General features: G+C 43.5%; 1 protein-coding gene across 1 annotated transcript; it reads left to right on the top strand.

The window, feature by feature from the left end:
• The first annotated feature begins 1,501 nt into the window (after nucleotides 1-1,501).
• On the top strand, nucleotides 1,502-10,477 carry LOC111976902 (5-hydroxytryptamine receptor 6-like). The gene is made up of 3 exons (XM_070447731.1): nucleotides 1,502-2,461; nucleotides 6,434-6,568; nucleotides 10,013-10,477. Exons 1-3 carry the CDS (start codon nucleotides 1,502-1,504, stop codon nucleotides 10,364-10,366), a joined length of 1,449 nt encoding a protein of 482 aa, XP_070303832.1. The 3' UTR covers nucleotides 10,367-10,477.
• Nucleotides 10,478-22,368: the final 11,891 nt, after the last annotated feature.

A 22,368-nucleotide genomic window follows, 5' to 3' on the forward strand; every position in this document is an offset into this window, starting at 1 on the left:
CATTATGGGGTATTGATGAGGATTTTTGTGTTTTGTTGAATAAGTCTGTAACCTAACAAAATGTGTAAGAAGTCAATGGGTCTGAATACTTTCTGAAGGCACTGTATACCCACAGAATTAAATAAACACAATTGACCAATTATATATATTCCCCATACTCAAATGGCGCACCAGGGTCCATATCCAAAACAGGATCAATACGGACCGTCGGTCCCGAATACCAAAACATTTGGAAAAAAGCTTAGTCTGGCTTCGACCCGTGGTCATATAAACACATAAGACATGGAAAAATGTGTAGAGTTGTGTAAAATATCTGCCCCATGCAAAATGAAAAATGTGCTTCTTCTACATTTTCTCTCCGCCAACAAGAGAGGTGTGAACAGTTTGGGGTTGCATGGGTTGCGAGGTGGAGGTTTGTTACTATGCCGATAAATGACTATCCATCCGGACCTTTGCCACCTAGGAAATGTGTGTGACGGGTCCTTTCCAAATAGTACTTGAGTACCCCTGATATATACCATAAACTTATGTCACGCTCTACGAAGAAACGGAGTCAATACATTTATTCTTTCACAGAAATAATGCAAGAATGTCAGAATCACAGGCTATTAAATTAAATTGTACAACAGATGTCCCACACTGCCTCCTTGCTGTGATAGAATTTGCATCACCTAGCTGTGAATGTGCACAGGCATGTATTTGCAGCTCAAGGCTCAGACACGCTCCTTCTCCGGGAGCGGAGTGCTCTGGCTGGGAGGTGAGCTGGAGTGGCCGGCACGGGGATTAGCAGGAGGGAACACGACAAAAACCATGATACCTGTAGAGCACTTGTGGTCAGTGCCTTGCTTACAAATGACACCCTCACAGTGGAGTATGTTCTATTCAACACAAAGACTTGAGATTCACATATCCACAAGGAGTAGCAAATAGACTTCACACAGCTCTCTCTCACACAAACAACCAAACACCAACAGGAGCAATACCATTAACCTTGTGTGTAGTAAAGAATAACTTGGAGAATTTGTTGTTTTTCCCTCTTCTTGCCATTCCACTCAAGCTGCCTTTGCTCTCACACGTTGTAGCCCACCTCTCAATTTGCCCTCCCCCAGCGAGTGTCATCATGACACGCAGCTTTGAAACACACAGCCACAGAATTGCTCACTCTGGCTCCAACGCTGAGGAAAGCAGGACTATTGGGCACGACGAAGAGATGGAATCAGTGCCGACACTTCTTATCACAACTGCAACAGGAGCCAATAAGAGGTTTTCACAGAAATGACTGATGGGCCCCTCTGTTAACCTTGTGAAGAATGTGGTGAACGGATTATCAAAACAGGACCTCAGTGGCTTCTCTTTATTCTCCTCAAGTGTTGGGAAAACTTTATCAGCACTAACAAGCACCAGAGGTCACATAAATTTTGTGCTTCACAGCAATTGTTGGCATTCACAGACTGGGAGAGGAACAGGGAAGTTCTCACATTGACCAATGTCAACCACCGCTATGGACAACTCCACCTTACCTGGCTTAGAGGCAGCAACTGCAAGTGGGGATGCTGTTAACCCTTTAGGGAGCTCCAATGGCAGCTTGTCCGAAACCAGTGCCTGGGGCATCAGTGGCAGTGGTCCGTGGCTGTTGGCGTGCATGTTAACCCTCATCATCCTGATGACGGCTTGTGGCAACACTCTGTTGATCGCTCTGGTGTTTGCCCAACGCTCCTTACGCAACACCTCCAACTGTTTCCTGGTGTCTCTCTTCCTGTCTGACCTGATGGTGGCTCTGGTGGTGATGCCGCCGGCAATGCTCAATGTGCTGTACGGGGCCTGGGTGTTGTGGCCGGGCTTCTGCCCCGTGTGGCTCTGCTTCGACGTCATGTGCTGTAGTGCCTCCATTCTCAACCTGTGTGTGATCAGCCTGGACCGCTACCTCCTCATCATCTCGCCGCTGCGCTACAAGCAGAGGATGACCCCTCCACGGGCCCTGCTTCTGGTGGGAGGGGCCTGGGGTCTGGCCGCCCTCACCTCCTTCTTGCCCATCAAGATGAACTGGCACAGCTTGGGTCATGGGAGTGGCCATTCCCCAATGCACGGGGCTGGCAGTGCCAACGTCAGCACATACCCAGAGCTGAGCTTGTGGTACCACGCCTCCTACTTCCAGCTGTCGCAGTCCAGTGGCCTGTCCTTCCAATGCTGTCTGCGGGTTACCTTTCCTTTTGCCCTGGTGGCATCCATCCTCACCTTCTTCCTGCCATCCAGTGCCATCTGCTTCACCTACTGTCAGATTCTCCTGGCGGCGCGGAGACAGGCGAGGCGGGTGGCGGCGCTAAGTCAACCTCCGTACCCGCACCATTCGCCTGGGGAGCCTTCTCACCCTCCGTCACCAGGTGGGGGCGCCGCCGGACATGCTCACCTCGAAGGAGATGACTACAGTCATCAGGAGCACCCTGTGTCACGCCACATGCCGGTGAGAGCGTGGGGTGGTAGAGGAGATGAAGGGGGATACAATAAGGCTACATCCCAATGCTGTATAATCCGTCCCTGCATGATCACTGTGTGCCTGGATAGGTTTCCACCATGGTGCCTTCTCTGCTTCTCATGCCCTCTCAGATTAGTTGTCATGAAGGAAAACAAATGTGGGGATCTAGCTAAAATAATTAGGACACAGCCATTGATTTGGGAGAGATTCAAGAATTTGAGATTACGAAGGTGTTGTGGGCTGATTAGGTGTGTGTACACTCCCCTACATATTTATTTGGACAGTGAAGCTAAAACTTTCAATTTGGGTCTATACTCCAGCATAAAAAATATATATATGAGGCAACAGTACAGAATGTCACCGTTTATGAGTGTTTTCATGCATTTCTGTTTTACAGTTATGTATCAAATACCCCCCATTTGAAATTCACTTAAAGTGTATTCAATTTAGTCAACAGTTTAGTGTTTGATCCCATATTACTAGCACACAATGATTACATCAAGCTTGTGACTTTCCAAATTTGTTGAATGCATTTGCAGTTTGTTTTGGTTGTGTTTCAGATTATGTTCTGCCCAACAGAAATTCATGGTCAATAACAAATCCTCTGAAAGATACAAAGTGGGAGGAGGGGCAATGGCGCCTGTTGATGGAGAAGTGGTTGCTAGGTAGAATAAATGGCACAGACATTGCATTGTATTTTTCTAGTCAATGACCTGTGCCTACACTCCTGAGATTGAGGGCCTTGGAAAGTAATTCATAACAATGTTATTCCACACAGACTTTTCAATGTTTTCAACAACACTTCACATCTCTTTCAATGTGAGCATTACATCTTGTTAAATGTAAGAGTTAGGCCTACATACCTTTCCTTTTTTCTGAGACTCCTCGACATATCAGGCCAATGATGCATCTAAAGTGACATCTTCTTGTCTTTTCTTTTCTCCTGTGCAATGTGGTGGAAGCTATAATTTATTTTATTTTGCTACTCCAGCTATAAATGTTAGCTTTTGTGTAAGTGCACATTGTTACATAGGTTCTTAAAGCTATTGATACCGGTTTGCTGTTTGTACACAATTAACTTTCTATGCATTAGATTTGTGCTCACTCTGGAAATATTGTTTTAATTCCACTTCATTGTTTTAATTCAAGTTCATTTTCAAATCCTTGAAATCGTGCATGCCGCGAACAGATAAACAGTTTTAGGGCGGCAGGTAGCCTAGAGGTTAAGAGCGTTGTTCTTATCCCCGAGCCAACTAGGTGAAAAATGTGTCGATGTGCCCTTGAGCAAAGTCCTTAACCCTAATTGCTCCTGTAAGTCACTCTGGATAAGAGTGTCTGGAAAATGTTTTAAGAATCATGTAACAATGTGGACCTGTAGCTACCTTGTAAAATTAAATAAATACCTAGGTTTTTGGATACATTGAGATGCAGTCCTTGCCCGTGTCCGAATACCTATACTAGCATACTACATACTTAAACTGCATACTATGTACTCATTGTCGCATAGCCTACTATTTAGCACCTACCGTTTAGTAAAAAGTAGGCTATACAGTATGCCACAGCCGCAACGCAGTAGCAGCTCCTGACTGGATATGTGGATTTTTCCAAATTCAGACATGCATCACATTAACCAGCATGATAATATCTAATTTCAAATTTGATCAATTTCTCTAAACTCTGAATAGAATAGTAATGGAGTTATGGGCTTACTCAGGCTGGTTATATGCAGACTATCACATTCAACCTACACTTTAGCCCGTATAATCCATCTATCCTATTTAAAAAAGTCTGAAGACAGAAACAGATAATTTGGTTCCATTTCAACAAATGCATTAGTGAAACCAAAGTCCTGTAACATATAAATTAAATCAAATAGCCTAGTAGGCACACCAAAACTTTTCAAATGTTCACATCAAAAGGCTATTGCACAGAAAAACCTGGAACCGCTGGACAGCAACATAAACTAAAGCACTGATCAGTGGGACTGAGATCAAAATGACTGCTAAGGCTTGATCCATAAATGACTGATGTGATTTCAATAACGCAGCCACATCCCGAGATCCACAGTGCTGACAAATTCAGAAATTAAAAGATGATTTAGTACTTACACTGAAAAAAAAAACTTCAAAGATTTTATTGAGTTACAGTTCATATAAGGAAATCAGTCAATTGAAATAAATGAATTAGTCCCTTATCCATGGATTTCACATGACTGAGAATAGATATATGCATCAGTTGGTCACAGACACTCTTTTTTTTTAAGTAGGGGCATGGATCAGAAAACCAGTGACCACCATTTGCCTCATGCAGCATGACACATCTCCTTTGCATAAAGTTGGTCAGGCTGTTGATTGTGGCCTGTGGATGTTGTCCCACTCATCTTCAATGGCTGTGCGAAGTTGCTGGATATTGGCGGGAACTTAAACACACTTTCGTACAAGTTGATACAGAGCATCCCAAATATGGTCAGTGGGTGACATGTTTGGTGAGTATGCAGGCCATGGAAGAACTGGGACATTTTCAGCTTCCAGGAATTGTGTACAGATCCTTGCGACATGAGGCTGTGCAATATCATGCTGAAACATGAGGTGATGGCAGCAGATGAATGGCACAACAATGGTTCTCAGGATCTCGTCACGGTATCTCTATGCATTCAAATTTTCATCGATAAAATGCAATTGTGTTTGTTGTCTGTAGCTTAAGCCTGCCCATACCATAACCACACCGCCACCATGGGGCACTCTGTTCACACATTGACATCAGCAAACCACTTTCCCCAACAATGCCATACACGTTGTCTGCCATCTGCCCGGTAAAGTTGAAACCAGGATTTATTCGTGAAGAGCACACTTCTCCAGCATGCCAGTGGCCATCGAAGTTGAGTATTTGCCCACTGAAGTTAGTTACGACATTGAACTGCAGTCATGTCAAGACCCTGGTGAGGACGAAGAGCAGGCAGATGAGCTTCCCTGAGACGGTTTCTGACAGTTTGTGCAGAAATTCTTTGGTTGTGCAAACCCACAGTTTCATCAACTGTTCTCAGACAATCCCGCAGGTGAAGAAGCCGGATGTGGTCCTGGGCTGGCATGGTTACACAGTGGACATTCCTGCAGTCAGCGTGCCAATTGCACTGTCCCTCAAAACTTGAGACATCTGTGGCATTATGTTACGTGACAAATCTGCACATTTTAGAGTTGCTTTTTATTGTCGCCAGCACAAGGTGCACCTATGTAATGACCATGCTCTTTAATCAGCTTCTTGATATGCCACACCTGTCAGGTGGATGGATTATCTTGACAAAGGAGAAATGCTCACGAACAGGAATGTAAACAAACATTTTAGAGAAAAGCTTTTTCTGCATTTCTGGGATCATTTATTTCAGCTCATGAAACATGGGACCAACACTTTACATGTTGTGTTTATATTTTTGGTCAGTGTAGTTTAAAAGAGAACAAACACTTTACATGAGAAAACAGAAATCCGCTATTCAGCACCTTCCCAATTAAGCAGCCTAGTTTTTTTGTCTGGCTACTTGAAGACAACCAGGGCCTATCACTCGCAGCCAACCTCTTCCAATGCATTGTGGAAAACTGTGCATCAAATTATACTAGATGAAGAACTGAAATGAATAGGCCATTACATCATGACATTTTAAACCATACTAGATTTTTGAAAATTCACATTCTAGAAAACCTATTTTCGCATACTGAGAATACATTATTGCGTTGTTTCCCGCTATTAGTTGATTTCAGTAGTGCATCTCCATATCTAATTAACCAGCTGTTGTCACACCGAAATGAGTATGACATCCGGGCATTTAAAGTATACTTGATTTTTTAAATGTCGCATACTATTAAACCGTTTTTTTTTGCATACTCAAACGGCCTATTTAGGATGCAAGTACAGGTATTCGGACACGGCCCTTGTCTCTGACAGCCCTGTCTGTCCCTCTGTCCTCAGTTGTCGGTGAACAGCGAGCGGCGGCTGGCCCACCGGCAGGGACGAAGGGCAGTGAAGGCCAGTCTGACCCTGGGAGTCCTGCTGGGCCTCTTCTTCAGCGCCTGGCTGCCCTTCTTCATCACCAACATGGCCCAGGTCAGTGGCTCAAACTGCATCGGCCTCTTTATCAAAGAGTGATTTAAACAATTCCATTAATGTCAAGCATAGAAGAGTATACATGTTCTCCTGAAATCCTAGTGAAATCTCAATTCCCAAACGTTCACTTTACCTCCACATTAATAAAGAAATTGGCCTATAAAATGCACAATCGAATCTGGTCATTATTTCTCTTTGATATCAATGATATTGTTTCTTCTTGCAGCGCTTGCAGTAAACTTTGGGATTCAAAGCACATTTCAATCGAGGGCTTTTCAAAAAATTATGAGCTAAACACTAGGGGATCATCTAGCTGCTCTGAGCAGAGATGAATAGAAATCTTTAAATTGGTTGAAGCTCATCTTCTCAGGGTCGAAACTTACAAACCACATGCACACAGTATATTGTATAGCACATCTGTTATCATTATGTTTGTGTACACCTTCCCTATTCATTGCCAATTATTCCCTGTATTACAAAACCTGGACCACATCCATTCCATGTGTGACGCTCCATCTTATGGCAATTAAGCTTGCTTTGTGTGTGCTCTGAGGTTGCCTTACTCCTGTGGGAAAGGTGTCAGCTAGAACAGGGTTTCCCAAACTCAGTTATTTGAACTAGCTGTGTAGTGCTAAGAAAATACCAAAGCGTGCACCAAAACGGGGTGGGGGGTGGGGTCAAGTGGATACTAAATAGATTGGCTGTATGAATAGAAATGGATGCCGGTCAAGTGGAATAATAAGCAGTAGAAAATTAAAGACAGGAATTTTTGCTTGAAAATGTTCCCTTATCTACTGGAACATACTGTATATTTGATGTCCACTCATCCTTCTTGAATTTAGTGCCAAATTCTAGGAGACAGACAAACTTTTTTATTTTACTTTTGCCCAAATTTTTTTTTATATTGTAATATTATTGTAAGATGTCTCACATGTAGAGTATATCTTCATTCACAGTGAAAAACTAACATTTTGGAATCCTATTTCTTTCAATTCAGGTCTGTGGTCTTCATCTGAGCTCCATATTTCATTCGCCTCAGTGACTCGATTGGGTGTTTTTACTGTTCCATCACCCAGGTTTATCATTGCTGGAGTGTTGCCATGTGGTTCAGCATAAAAGCAATGTGTGAAATACAATTGGGGGGGTGGGGCTCATCCCAAGAATGTGTAAATACCATGGTCTTTTTGGGGTTGTAGAATTTTAGGGAGAAAAATGATAAGATGCTTGATTAGATGAAAGAACCTAAACATAAAATGTACCCCCCTTCACCATTTGCTCATTATCTAAAATCAAGGGGAGCATGTTAATCTTCAGGATTAAGTGTGTGACATAAAATGATTTAATCTAAATTGGTACTTATCGTTGTCCTGCTTTCAGGCTTTCAATGATCCAGTCATTTCATTTCCCATCTGTGTCCCTCACTTCACTCCTCCAGAATATAGCAGACAGAGGGCTCAAGTGTCTGCCTTCCTTTCACATGCAATGTGGTATGTGAACACCCCCCTCCCTTTTTCCTGCTTCTCACTCACTGCCTCCCTCATTCATCTTCATAATATAGGACACTCCAACAGCAGTCTTCTCCCTTTCTCTCTGATATGCCATAGTGAGCCAGTCTTTCACCCTCCTATGGGTTATGTCCCTATATGTATAAGCAGTATATACATATACAGTGGGGAGAACAAGTATTTGATACACTGCCGATTTTGCAGGTTTTCCTACTTACAAGACTGTAGAGCGTCGTGTAAGTGTCATAGGTCACTTAACTCGTGGAGACGGAATCTTAAAACAAAAATCCAGAAAATCACATTGTATGATTTTTAAGTAATTAATTTGCATTTTATGCATGACATAGTATTATGAATCAACTACCGACAGTAAGAATTGGCGCTCTCGCAGAACTGTTAGTTTTTCGTTTAAGAAGCCTTGTTCTCTACTCATTACTGTATTAACTTCACCTGGTTTGAACTCGTTACCTGTATAAAAGACACTTCACACACTCAATCAAACGACTCCACATTCACTGGCCACCAGGGCTGTGTAAGGACATCAGGGATAAAATTGTAGACCTGCACAAGGCTGGGGATGGGCTACAGGACAATAGGAAGCGCAGCTTGGTGAGAAGGCACAACTGTTGGCGCAATTGTTAGAAAAAATGGTGAAGTTCAAGATGACGGTCATCACCCTCGGTCTGGGGTCCACTGCAAGATCTACCTCGTGGGGCATTCAATGATCATGAGGAGGTGAGGGATCAGCCAGAACTACACTGCAGGACCTGGTCAATGACCCTGAGAGAGCTGGGACCACAGTCTCAAAAGAACCATTAGTAACACACTAGCCGTCATGGATTCATCCTGCAGCGCACGCAAGGTCCCCCTGCTCAAGCCAGCGCATGTCCAGGCCTGTCTAAGTTTGCCAATGACCATCTGGATGATCCAGAGGAGGAATGGGAGAAGGTCATGTGGTCTGATAAGACAAAAATAGAGCTTTTTGGTCTAACTCACTCGCGTGTTTGGAGGAAGAAGAGGATGAGGACAACCCAAGAACACCATCCAACCGTGAAGCATGGAGTGGAACATCATTCTTGGGGATGCTTTTCTGCAAAGGGGACAGGGCGACTTCACCGTATTGAGGGAGGATGGATGGGGCCATGTATCGCGAGATCTTGGCCAACACCCTCCTCCTCAGTAAGAGCATTGAAGATGGGTGTGGCTGGGTCTTCAGCATGACACAACCCGAAACACACAGCCAGGGCAACTCAGGAGTGGCTCCGTAAGAAGCATCTCAAGGTCCTGGAGTGGCTCAGCCAGTCTCCAGACCTGAACCCAATAAAAATCTTTGGGGGAGCTGAAGTCCGTATTGCCCAGCGACAGCCCGAAACTGAAGGATCTGGAGAAGGTCTGTATGGAGTGGGCCAAAATCCTGCTGCAGTGTGTGCAAAACTGGTCAAGAACTACAGGAACGTATGACTCTGTAATTGCAAACAAGGTTTCTGTACCAAATATTAAGGTCTGCTTTTTCTGATGTATCAAATACTTATGTATGCAATAAATGCAAATGAATTACTTAAAATCATACAATGTGTTTCTGGATTTTTGTTTTAGATTCCGTCTCTCACAGTGAAGTGTACCTATGATTTAATTACAGACCTCCACATGCTTTGTAAGTAGGAAAACCTGCAAAATCGGCAGTGTATCAAATACTTGTTCTCCCCACTGTATGTGTATATGTGTGTGTGTATGTATGTATGTATATGTATGTTCTACTTAGGTTCTGTACGCTAATGAAAATAGCCTTTACAATATTATTTTCTGTTTTATCTCTTACTGGCTACATATTTCCTATAAGAATACTTTTCATAAAAAAAATTGTTTCACAACATCTTCATGCTACGTACATACTGAACACAACCCCGGTGCCTGCCTTTTGCTCTCTCTCTCTCGTCAGGCGGTATGCGAGTGTGTTCCCCCGGCGCTCTTTGACACCATCACCTGGCTGGGCTACTGTAACAGCACCATGAACCCCATCATCTACCCGCTGTTCATGCGTGACTTCAAACAGGCCCTGGGGAGGCTGCTGCCCTGCTGCTCCACCCACTCACCCCGCAGACCCTCACTGGCGCTCTCCCTCTCCCTCCGCAACTCTGGCGAGCCCAACTTGCCCACGGAGCCCCCTTCCCTGGCCTCCGACCCCCCACAGCCCCCCGCCACCGCCACAGACGCCGTCAACCTGTTTGACGACGACCACGCTGGGATTGAGCTGCCTCTGCTGTTGCCCAATCAGGTGGACACGCTGGACTGAAGGGGAGGATGGAGAGTAGAGTGTGAAGAGATGTTACATACTGTAACTTATTACCACCAAGGGGAACTTGGCTGAGGGGAAAGGTTGGAGGAAGGTGTAATGTTAAACTCATCAAAGCGGCACTTGTGGGTGGTAGCAAGATGGAAAAAGAATCTAGACTGTGCAATTTAGTGAGCATACAGGGCAGGAGTGGATGAGAGAGAGCTAGGTGCTGAGAATCACTGGGTGACTGCATTAGATGACATCACTGTGATAACCATTATAAAAAATGCCAGGGACTCATTCATGCTGCATTGTCTTCATATCCACAAAAGTGGGAGGATGTCTATAACTAGTATTGTAATTAAATGTTTTTAATTAACATCCTGCCTACATTAAAATTACATTACTTTAACACACTATACAGTGCATACATTATTCATCACTTATTAGGCTGCCATAGTTAAATACATCCAAAAGCCCTAAGGGGTTCACATGTTCATGATTAGTTCAATTAAGATGTTTTTCACTGGAAGTTGCCATTTGTGTCCACTGATGTCTTCACTGAGTGTTCTGGCACCTGAGTGTGCTGAGAAGCTAAAGGAGGTCTTTCCACACACAACTGTGATGTTGTTGGTAATTCAAGTTGAGAAGAGGCAGAAGAACTGCAGTTGGTCCTATAACCTCCTATGTTCGCCTGTTTGGTCCCATGTGTTGATGTGTTCCCTCAAACTCGATATGGGAAGCTGCACCGTTGTCCTTATGGGCGGCATTCCCCTCAGAACTATGTTGCAGGTTACCCTGAACACAATATTTTCGGAGAAGGAAAAGTGGGCTTTCTGGACATATTTTCAACCCTTCGTAGATGGAAATGAAATATGTATACTGTGGAGTTGTTGTAATAACTGGACATTATTTGACACTTTATAGATTTCACGTTGTGTAACTGAAGTTTTGTTGTGAATAAAAACACCATGTTGCTAAATTATGCTCGTTGACGGTGACGACATCGTGATGTGACAGACAATGGTTTAGCTTATTTGAACTTGACTGGCGCCGCGCACGAGAGTCGGGCACGAGTGACATTCCGAGATATTTCCCTATTCCTATTTGCTATGGCCTATTTCAATAAATGTTATATACAGAACGCAAGAGAGAATGGTAGGCTAGACAGAGCAGAGAACTCCACCAAAGCAGTGCAAAATGTCCAGTCAGAAAATATTGTTTCTCTCTGTCGGATGCATGGGCCTTATAGCCTAAACCTATTCATTAAAAAATATATATACTCTAACAGTAGTTCCCAAACTTTTTATAGTCCCATACCCCTTCAAACATTCAACCTCCAGCTGTGTACCCCCACTAGCACCAGGGTCAGCGCACTCTCAAATGTTGTTTTTTGCCATCATTGTAAGCCTGCCACACACATACGATACATTTATTAAGCATAAGACTGAATGTGAGTTTTTGTCACAACCGCACTTGTGGAAAGTGACAAAGAGCTCTTATAGGACCAGGGCACAAATAATAATAATCAATACTTTTGCACTTTATTTAACCATCTTACATTAAAAAAATGTATTTGTTAATCAAAAAAATTTGAGTAAGAGGACAAGTACATTAGAGTGTCTAGCTTGAGAAACAGAAGCCTCACAAGTCCTTAACTGGCAGCAAAGAGGCAACTCCGGGATGCTGGCCTTCTAGGCAGAGTTCCTCTGTCCAGTGTCTGTGTTATTTTACCCATCTTAATCTTTTATTTTTATTGGCCAGTCTGAGATATGGCTTTTTCTTTGCAACTCTGCCTAGAAGGCCAGCATCCCAGAGTCGCCTCTTCACTGCTGACGTTGATACTGGTGTTTTGCGGGACCTATTTAATGAAGCTGCCAGTTGAGGACTTGTGAGGCGTCTGTTTCTCAAACTAGACACTCTAATGTACTTGTCCTCTTGCTCAGTTGTGTACCGGGGCCTCCCACTCCTCTTTCTCTATTACTGGTAAAGATGGCCATTTGCAACGGATCTGTGAAAGGAGTAGTGCACAGCGTTGTACGAGATCTTCAGTTTTTGGCAATTTCTCGCATGGAATAGCCTTCATGTCTCAGAACAAGAATAGACTGACAAGTTTCAAAGAAAAGTCTTTGTTCCTGGCCATTTTGAGCCTGTAATCGAACCCACAAGTGTGATGCTCCAGATACTCAACTAGTCTAAAGACCAGGTTTATTGCTTCTTTAATCAGAACAACAGTTTATAGCTGTGCTAACATAAATTGCAAAAGGGTTTTCTAATGATCAATTAGCCTTTTAAAATTATAAACTTGGATTAGCTAACACAGCATGCCATTGGAACGCAGGAGTGATGGTTGCTGATAATGGGCCTCTGTACGCCTATGTAGATATTCCATAAAAACATTTGCCGTTTCCAGCTACAGTAAGGACATTTCTAATTTCTAAGACCCTGGTCTCGACCCCGCCCTGTGCAACTGGGTCCTGGACTTCCTGACGGGCCGCCCCCAGGTGGTGAGGGTAGGTAACAACATCTCACCCCGCTGATCCTCAACACTGGGCCCCACAAGGGTGCGTTCTGAGCCTCTCCCTGTACTCCCTGTTCACCCACACTGCGTGGCCATGCACGCCTCCAACTCAATCATCAAGTTTGCGGATGACACTACAGTGGTAGGCTTGATTACCAACAACGACGAGACGGCCTACAGGGGAGGAGGTGAGGGCCCTCGGAGTGTGGTGTCAGGAAAATAACCTCACACTCAACGTCAACAAAACAAAGGAGATGATTGTGGACTTCAGGAAACAGCAGAGGGAGCACCCCCTATCCACATGTGACGGGTCAGTAGTGGAGAAGGTGGAAAGTTTTAAGTTCCTCGGTGTACACATCACGGACAAACTGAATTGGTCCACCCACACAGACAGCGTTGTGAAGAAGGCGCAGCAGCGCCTCTTCAACCTCAGGAGGCTGAAGAAATTCGGCTTGTCACCAAAAGCACTCACAAACTTTACAGATGCACAATCGAGAGCATCCTGTCGGGCTGTATCCCGCTGGTACGGCAACTGCTCCGCCCACAACCGTAAGGCTCTCCAGAGGGTAGTGAGGTCTGCAGAACGCATCACCGGGGGCAAACTACTGCCCTCCAGGACACCTACACCACCCGATGTCACAGGAAGGCCATAAAGATCATCAAGGACAACAACCACCCAAGCCACTGCCTGTTCACCCGCTATCATCCAGAAGGCGAGGTCAGTACAGGTGCATCAAAGCAGGGACCGAGAGACTGAAAAACAGCTTCTATCTCAAGCCATCAGACTGTTAAACAGCCACCACTAACATTTAGCGGCCGCTGCCACATACTGACTCAACTCCAGCCACTTTAAAAATGGGAATTGATGGAAATTATGTAAAAATGTACCACTAGCCCACTTTAAACAATGCCACTTAATATAATGTTTACATACCCTACATTACCCATCTCATATGTATATACTGTACTCTATATCATCTACTGCATCTTGCCATCTTTATGTAATACATGTACCACTAGCCACTTTAAACTATGCACTTTATGTTTACATACCCTACAGTACTCATCTCATATGTATAATACCGTACTCTATACCATCTACTGCATCTTGCCATGCCGTTCTGTACCACCACTCATTCATATATCTTTATGTACATATTCTTTATCCCTTTACACTTGTGTGTGTGTATAAGGTAGTAGTTGTGGAATTGTTAGGTTAGATTACTTGTTGGTTATTACTGCATTGTCGGAACTAGAAGCACAAGCATTTCGCTACACTCGCATTAACATCTGCTAACCATGTGTATGTGACTAAAAATTTGATTTGATTTGATTTGATAAGTGACCCCAAACTTTTGAACGGTAGTGTGTATACAGTGCCTTGCAAAAGTATTCATCCCGCTTGGCGTTTTTCCTATTTTGTTGCAGTACAACCTGTAATTTAAATAGATTTTTATTTGGATTTCATGTAATGGACATACACAAAACAGTCCAAATTGGTGAAGTGATTTTTTTTTTTTTTTTAACAACGTAAAAGTGGTGCGTGCATATGTATTCACCCCCTATACTGTGAAGCCCCTAATTAAATCTGGTGCAACAAATTACCTCATCATAAGTCACATAATTGGTTAAATAACGTCACCTGTGTGCAATCTAAGTGTCACATGATCTCAGGATATATACACCTGTTATGAAAGGCCCCAGAGTCTGCAACACCACTAAGCAAGCACACCATGAAGACCAAGGAACTCACCACACAGGTCAGGGTTTTTTTACTGTGGCTATAGATACTTTTGTACCTATTTCCTCCAGCATCTTCACAAGGTCCTTTACTGTTGTTCTGGGATTGATTTGCACTTTTCACATCAAAGTACGTTCATCTCTAGGAGACAGAACGCGTCTCCTTCATGAGTGGTATGAGGCTGCGTGGTCCCATGGTGTTTATACTTGCGTACTATTGTTTGTACAGATGAACGTTGTACTTTCAGGCATTTGGAAATTGCTCCCAAGGATAAACCAGACTTGTGGAGGTCTACAATTTCCCCCCCCTGAGGTCCTGGCTGATTTCTTTTGATTTTCCCATGATGTCAAAAAAGAGACACTGAGTTTGAAGGTAGGCCTTGAAATACATCCACAGGTACACCTCCAATTGACTCAAATGATGTCAATTAGCCTATCAGAAGCTTCTAAAGCCATGACATCATTTTCTGGAATTTTCCAACCTTTTTAAAGGCACAGTCAACTTAGTGTATGTAAACTTCTGACCCACTGGAATTGTGATAGTGAAATAATCTGTCTGTAAACAATTGTTGGAAAAATTACTTGTCATGCACAAAGTAGATGTCCTAACTGACTTGCCAAAACTATAGTTTGTTAACAAGAGATTTGTGGAGTGGTTGAAAAACGAGTTTTAATGACTCCAACATAAGTGTATGTAAACTTCTGACTTCAACTGTGTGTATATAATATTTTTAAATGTAAAATCACATTTTTATTTGGCGTACCGCCGCCGGCATTGCCCCAGTTTGGAAATATCTGGTATATAACACACTCCTTAACTATCTTGTCTAGCCATTTAAAAAAACCTAGGCTGTGTTCCTTTCTCTCTCCATACTATAGGCTATGAATATGACTTTGGGCTTTCATTGCTTTATGCATGCATAGCTTTCTCCCGGTCAAACAATTAATACTTGTAACAGAGTTCCATCTCAAAAAGTTGTTTGAATTGCCTAAACATAAGGTAGCCAGGGGAACAATAATGAGAGAGAACAAACCATATCAATATGGAAATCAAAACTGGATGGTGTTCAGAGATGGATGGGAGGGGTTGAGTGGAGCTGAATGACAATATGAATAGAAAAATGTAATGACAAGTTTAAACTTAAGAAAAAAATTCTCTCCATGCAAGGTTGAAAACCAAATGGCCAACCCTCCTACTAGACCTATCATAAAAGCTATAAGACAAAAAAAAGTTAAAAGTTATGAACCAAAGCCTATTTACCAAATATTCTAACAGCCTAAGAAGGTGTTGTCCTTAAGTTGAGAGATTGCACAAACAATATTAAGAGAAGAGGATGAGGCAATTATTATCAGGTCCCGAGGATGGTAAACTTTGCTTCTATCCAGCCCATGATTTATCCTAACTGACTTTGCTCTGTTATGTGCGCGATCCACTAGGGCTGACCCCATTTAGTCGACTGGTTGATGGGTTGTTGGTCGACAGATGTATTTCTTCGTCTAGCAGGCGCAAATATAACCTAGCACACAAGACACCTGTCTGACTCACGCCTGTCTCAGTTGACTAATCCATTGCTAAGGCCACATGGATGGCACTGTCCACCACTCTAAGCAGTGGTGATTTTAGCATGTAAATCTTGGTGGGGCAAAAAAAAATGTATGCAAAACACAACACTAAACAATACATTATTTACACTATAACGGTGTCCACAAACTGTTAGGGTGTAAGGGTGCTCTAAATCTGCCTCCTCCTCGGACGAGGAGGAGCATGGGTCGGACCAACACGCAGCGAGGTATGTAGACATAAATGAATTTATTGAAAGACTTAGACGAATACGAAAACACTTGGAAAATTACAAAATAAGAAAACGACGTAGACAGACCTGAACATGGAACTTACATACTACACGCAGAACTCACGAACAGGAACAGACTACATCAAAACGAAACGAACAGCCAAAACAGTCCCGTGTGGTGCACATACACTGACACGAAAGACACAGGAGACAATCACCCACAAACAAACAGTGTGAACAGCCAACCTATATATGGTTCTCAATCAGAGGAAAACGTCAAACACCTGTCTCTGATTGAGAACCATATAAGGCTGATTACAAGTGACCTAAACAATGAAACACAAAACATATAATGCCAACCCCAACTCACGCCCTGACCCTCTAAACATATACAAAAATAACATAAAATAGGTCAGGAACGTGACATAGGGCCTACATAAAACTGTCCCAACAGCAGAGCTTTCTTTTCAGCACCATGGATTCAAATCACATTTTATAGGTGAATACAAATGGTTAGCAGATGTTAATGTGAGTGTAGCAAAGTGCTTKTGCTTCTAGTTCTGACAGTGCAGTAATATCTAACAATTCCACAACTACCTAATACACACATCTAAAGGGATGGAATAAGGATATGTACATATAAATATATGGATGACCGATCGAGTGAACACCACCCACCACTTCCGAGTATATTACTCGCCAATGTACCGTCTCTGGACAACAAGGTGGACGAAATTAGGATGGAATACTTACCACTGCTACACCTGGCTATCAGCGTCTGGCAGCGAAACAATTAATTCAGTGTAATTTACTGCCTTTTTAAAAAACATAGCTGATGTGGCTAACTTTTGTACATAATGTTTCTGCCACCGTCTCTTATGACCGAAAAGAGCTTCTGGATATCAGAACAGAGATTACTTACCTCAGACTGGACAAAGATTTTTTCTTTAACGAGTCAGACGCAAAGGATTTACTTCAGAAACCAGACAAAGACCAAATCTTTGAAGAAGAGATGGAGATATAGGGGTCGCAGGTCGAGGTGCCTTGTAAGAATCCGACGGTGATTGGGTAACCCGCCTCTACCATCAGTCCTATTAGCCAACGTGCAATCATTGGATAATAAAGTGGATGAGCTCCGATCAAGACTGTCCTACCAACGGGACATTAAAACGGTAATCTTTTTTTCCACCGAGTTGTGGCTGAATGACAACATGGATAACATACAGTATGCTGGGTTTTCTGTGCATCAGCAAGATGGAACAGCTGCCTCCAGTAAGACAAGGAGTGGCGGTCTGTATTTGTAAATAACAGCTAGTGCACAAAATCTAATATTAATAAAGTTTCGAGGTTTAGCTTGCCTGAGGTAGAGTATCTCATGATAAGCTGCAGACCACACTATTTACCAAGCGCTTTTATCTATATTTTTTGTAGCTGTCTATTTACCACCACAAACCGATACTGGCATTAAGACCACACTCAACGAGCTGTATAAGACCATAAACAAACAAGAAAATGCTAATCCAGAGGCGGCGCTCCTTGTGGCCGGGGACTTTAATACAGGGAAACTTAAGTCAGTTTTACCTAATTTCTACCAGCATGTTATGTGCAACCAGAGGGGGGAAAAAATCTAGACCACCTTTACTCCACACACAGAGACTCGAACAAAGCTCTTTCCCCCGCCCTCCATTTGGCAAATCTGACCATAACTCTATCCTCCTGATTCCTGCTTACAAGCAAAAACTAAAGCAGGAAGTACTAGTGACTTGCTCAATACGGAAGTGATCAGATGATGCAGATGCTAAGCTACAGGACTGATTTGCTAACACAGACTGGAATGTTCTGGGATTCTTCTGATGGCATTGAGGAGTGCACCAGATCAGTCACTGGCTTCAACAATAAGTGTATTGATAACGTTGTTCCCACAGTGATTGTAATTACATACCCCAACCAGAAGCCATGGATTACAGGCAACATCTGCACTGAGCTAAAGGGTAGAGCAGCAGGAGCGGGACTCTAACCCGGACGCTTATAAGAAATCCTGCTATGACCTCCAACAGTGGTAGGCCTGATCACCGATAACGACGAGACAGCCTATAGGGAGGAGGTCAGAGACCTGGCCGGGTGGTGCCAGAATAACAACCTATCCCTCACGTGACTGAGATTGTGGACTACAGGAAAAGGAGGACCGAGCACACCCCCATTCTCATCGACGGGCTGTAGTGGAGCAAATCAAATGTATTATATAGCCCTTCTTACATCAGCTGATATCTCAAAGTGCTGTACAGAAACCCAGCCTAAAACCCCAAACAGCAAGCAATGCAGGTGTAGAAACGTGGCTAGGAAAACTCCCTAGAAAGGCCAAAACCTAGGGAGGAACCAGGCTATGAGGGGTGGCCAGTCCTCTTCTGGCTGTGCTGGGTGGACATAACAGAACATGGCCAAAATGTTCAAATGTTCATAAATGACCAGCATGGTCAAATAATAATAATCACACTAGTTGTCAGGGTGCAGCAAGTCAGCACCTCAGGAGTAAATGTCAGTTGGCTTTCATAGCCATCATTAAGAGTATCTCTACCGCTCCTACTGTCTCTAGAGAGTTGAAAACAGCAGGTCTGGGACAGGTAGCTTGTCGGTGACAGGTCAGGGTTCCATAGCCGCAGCGAACAGTTGAAACTGGAGCAGCAGCACGGCCAGGTGGACTGGAGACAGCAAGGAGTCATCCTGCCAGGTAGTCCTGAGGTCCTAGGCTCAGGTCCACCGAGAGAGAGAAGAGAGAATTAGAGAGAGCATACTTAATTCACACAGGACACCGGATAAGACAGGAGAAGTACTCCAGATATAACAAACTGACCCTAGCCCCTGACACATAAACTACTGCAGCATAAATACTGGAGGCTGAGACAGGAGGGGTCAGGAGACACTGTGGCCCCATCCGATGATACCCCCGGACAGACCAAACAGGAAGGATATAACCCACCCACTTTGCCAAAGCACAGCCCCACACCACTAGAGGATATCTTCACACCAACTTACCATCCTGAGACAAGGCCGAGTATAGCCCACAAAGATCTCCGCCACGCCACAACCCAAGGGGGGCGCCAACCCAGACAGGAAGATCACGTCAGTGACTCAACCCACTCAAGTGAGCACCACTCCTAGGGACGGCATGAAGAGCACCAGTAAGCCAGTGACTCAGCCCCTGTAATAGGGTTAGAGGCAGAGAATCCAGTGGAGAGAGGGGAACCAGCCAGGCAGAGACAGTAAGGGCGGTTCGTTGCTCAAGAGCCTTTCCGTTCACCTTCACACCCTGGCCAGACTACACTCAATCATATGATCCACTGAAGAGATGAGTCTTCAGTAAAGACCAGTTGAGACCGAGTCGCATCTCTCCACATGGGTAGGCAGACCATTCCATAAAAATGGAGCTCTATAGGAGAAAGCCTGCCTCCAGCTGTTTGCTTAGAATTCTAGGGACAATTAGGAGGCCTGTGTCTTGTGACCGTAGCGTACGTGTAGGTATGTACGGCAGGACCAAATCGGAAAGATAGGTAGGAGCAAGCCCATGTAATGCTTTGTAGGTTAGCAGTAAAACCTTGAAATCAGCCCTTGCCTTAACAAGGAAGCCAGTGTAGGGAGGCTAGCACTGGAGTAATATGATAAAAAATGTTGGTTCTAGTCAGGATTCTAGCAGCCGTATTTAGCACTAACTGAAGTTTATTTAGCGCTTTATCCGGGTAGCCGGAAAGTAGAGCATTGCAGTAGTCTAACCTAGAAGTAACAAAAGCATGGATTCATTTTTCTGCATCATTTTTGGACAAAGTTTCTGATTTTTGCAATGTTACCTAGATGGAAAAAGCTGTCCTTGAAACAGTCTTGATATGTTCGTCAAAAGAAGATGAGGGTCCAGAGTAACGCCGAGGTCCTTCACAGTTTTATTGAGACGACTTTACAACCATCAAGATTAATTGTCAGATCACAGAAGATCTCTTTGTTTCTTGGACCTAGAACAAGCATCTCTGTTTGTCTGTGTTTAAAGTAGAAAGTTTGCAGCCATCCACTGCCTTATGTCTGAAACACAGGCTTTCAGAAGGGCAATTTTGGGGCTTCACCATGTTCATTGAAATGTCAGCTGTGTGTCGTCCGCATAGCAGTGAAAGTTAACATTATGTTTCGAATGACATCCCAAGAGGTAAAATATATAGTGAAAACAATAGTGGTCCTAAAACGGAACCTTGAGGAACACACCGAAATGTACAGTTGATTTGTCAGAGGACATACCATTCAGAGACAAACTGATACTTTCCGACAGGATAAAGATCTAAACCAGGCCAGAACTTGTCCGTGTAGACCAATTTGGGTTTCCAATCTCTCCAGAAGAATGTGGTGATCGATGGTATCAAAAGCAGCACTAAGGTCTAGGAGCACGAGGACAGATGCAGAGCCTCGGTCTGACGCCATCAAAAGGTAATTTACCACCTTCACAAGTGCAGTCTCAGTGCTGTGATGGGGTCTAAAACCAGACTGAAGCATTTTGTATACATTGTTTGTCTTCAGGAAGGCAGTGAGTTGCTGCGCAACAGCTTTTTCATTTTTTTTTGAGAGGAATGGAAGATTTGATTATAAGCCAATAGTTTTTTATATTTTCTGGGTCAAGGTTTAGCTTTCTCAAGAGGCTTTATTACTGCCACTTTTAGTGAGTTTGGTACACATCTGGTGGATAGAGAGACATTTATTATGTTCAACATAGGAGGGCCAAGCACAGGAAGCAGCTCTTTCAGTAGTTTAGTTGGAATAGGGTCCAGTATGCAGCTTGATGGTTTAGAGGCCATGATTATTTTCATCATTGTGTCAAGAGATATAGTACTATAACACTTGAGTGTCTCTCTTGATCCTAGGTCCTGGCAGAGTTGTGCAGACTCAGGACAACTGAGCTTTTAAGAATACGTAGATTTAAAGAGGAGTCCGTAATTTGCTTTCTAATGATCATGATCTTTTCCTCAAAGAAATTCATGAATTTATTACTGCTGAAGTCAAATCAGTTTGAGAGCTTCAAGTTCCTTGGTGTCCACATCACCAACAAACTAGAATGGTCCAAACAGCCCAAGACAGTCGTGAAGAGGGCACGACAAAGCCTATTCCCCCTCAGGAAACCGACCGCAAGACACTACAGAGGGTAGTTTGTACGGCCCAGTACATCACTGGGGCTAAGCTGCCTGCATTCCAGGACCTCCAGGATCCAGAAGGATCCTTTTTTATGTCATGCAATAAAATGCTAATTAATTACTTAAAAATCATACAATGTGATTTTCTGGATTTTTGTTTTAGATTCCGTCTCTCACAGTTTAAGTGTACCTATGATACAAATTACAGACCTCTACATGCTTTGTAAGTAGGAAAACCTGCAAAATCGGCAGTGTGTCAAATACTTGTTCTCCCCACTGTGTGTATATATACTAAGCATTTAACAATTTAATTACACTTTGATTTTGATCCTGTGAAATTCCTGGATATTGCTGTTGGACTTTTTTGTTGTTGTATGAAGATCTCAGAAGTGTACTGTAACCTCCTAACGTTTCCTATCTCCCTATGTTATGGTGTGGAAACAGTTTTCATGGTCACACATACATTATTTTATTTTATGTCGGTCGGTTAACTACAGACCAGTATCCCTTTCTTTTCTCTCCAAAACTCTTGAACGTGCCGTCCTTGGCCAGCTCTCCTGCTATCTCTCTCAGAATGACCTTCTTGATCCAAATCAGTCAGGTTTCAAGATAGTCATCACCTGAGACTGCTCTTCTCTGTGTCACGGAGGCGCTCCGCACTGCTGAAAGCTAACTCTCTCTCCTCTGCTCTCATCCTTCTAGACCATCGGCTGCCTTTGACACTGTGAACCATCAGATCCTCCTCTCCACCCTCTCCGAGTTGGGCATCTCCGGCGCGGCCCACGCTTGGATTGCGTCCTACCT

The sequence above is a fragment of the Salvelinus sp. IW2-2015 genome, linkage group LG17, assembly GCF_002910315.2.
Source record: "Salvelinus sp. IW2-2015 linkage group LG17, ASM291031v2, whole genome shotgun sequence".
Classification (NCBI taxonomy): Eukaryota; Metazoa; Chordata; class Actinopteri; order Salmoniformes; family Salmonidae; genus Salvelinus; species Salvelinus sp. IW2-2015.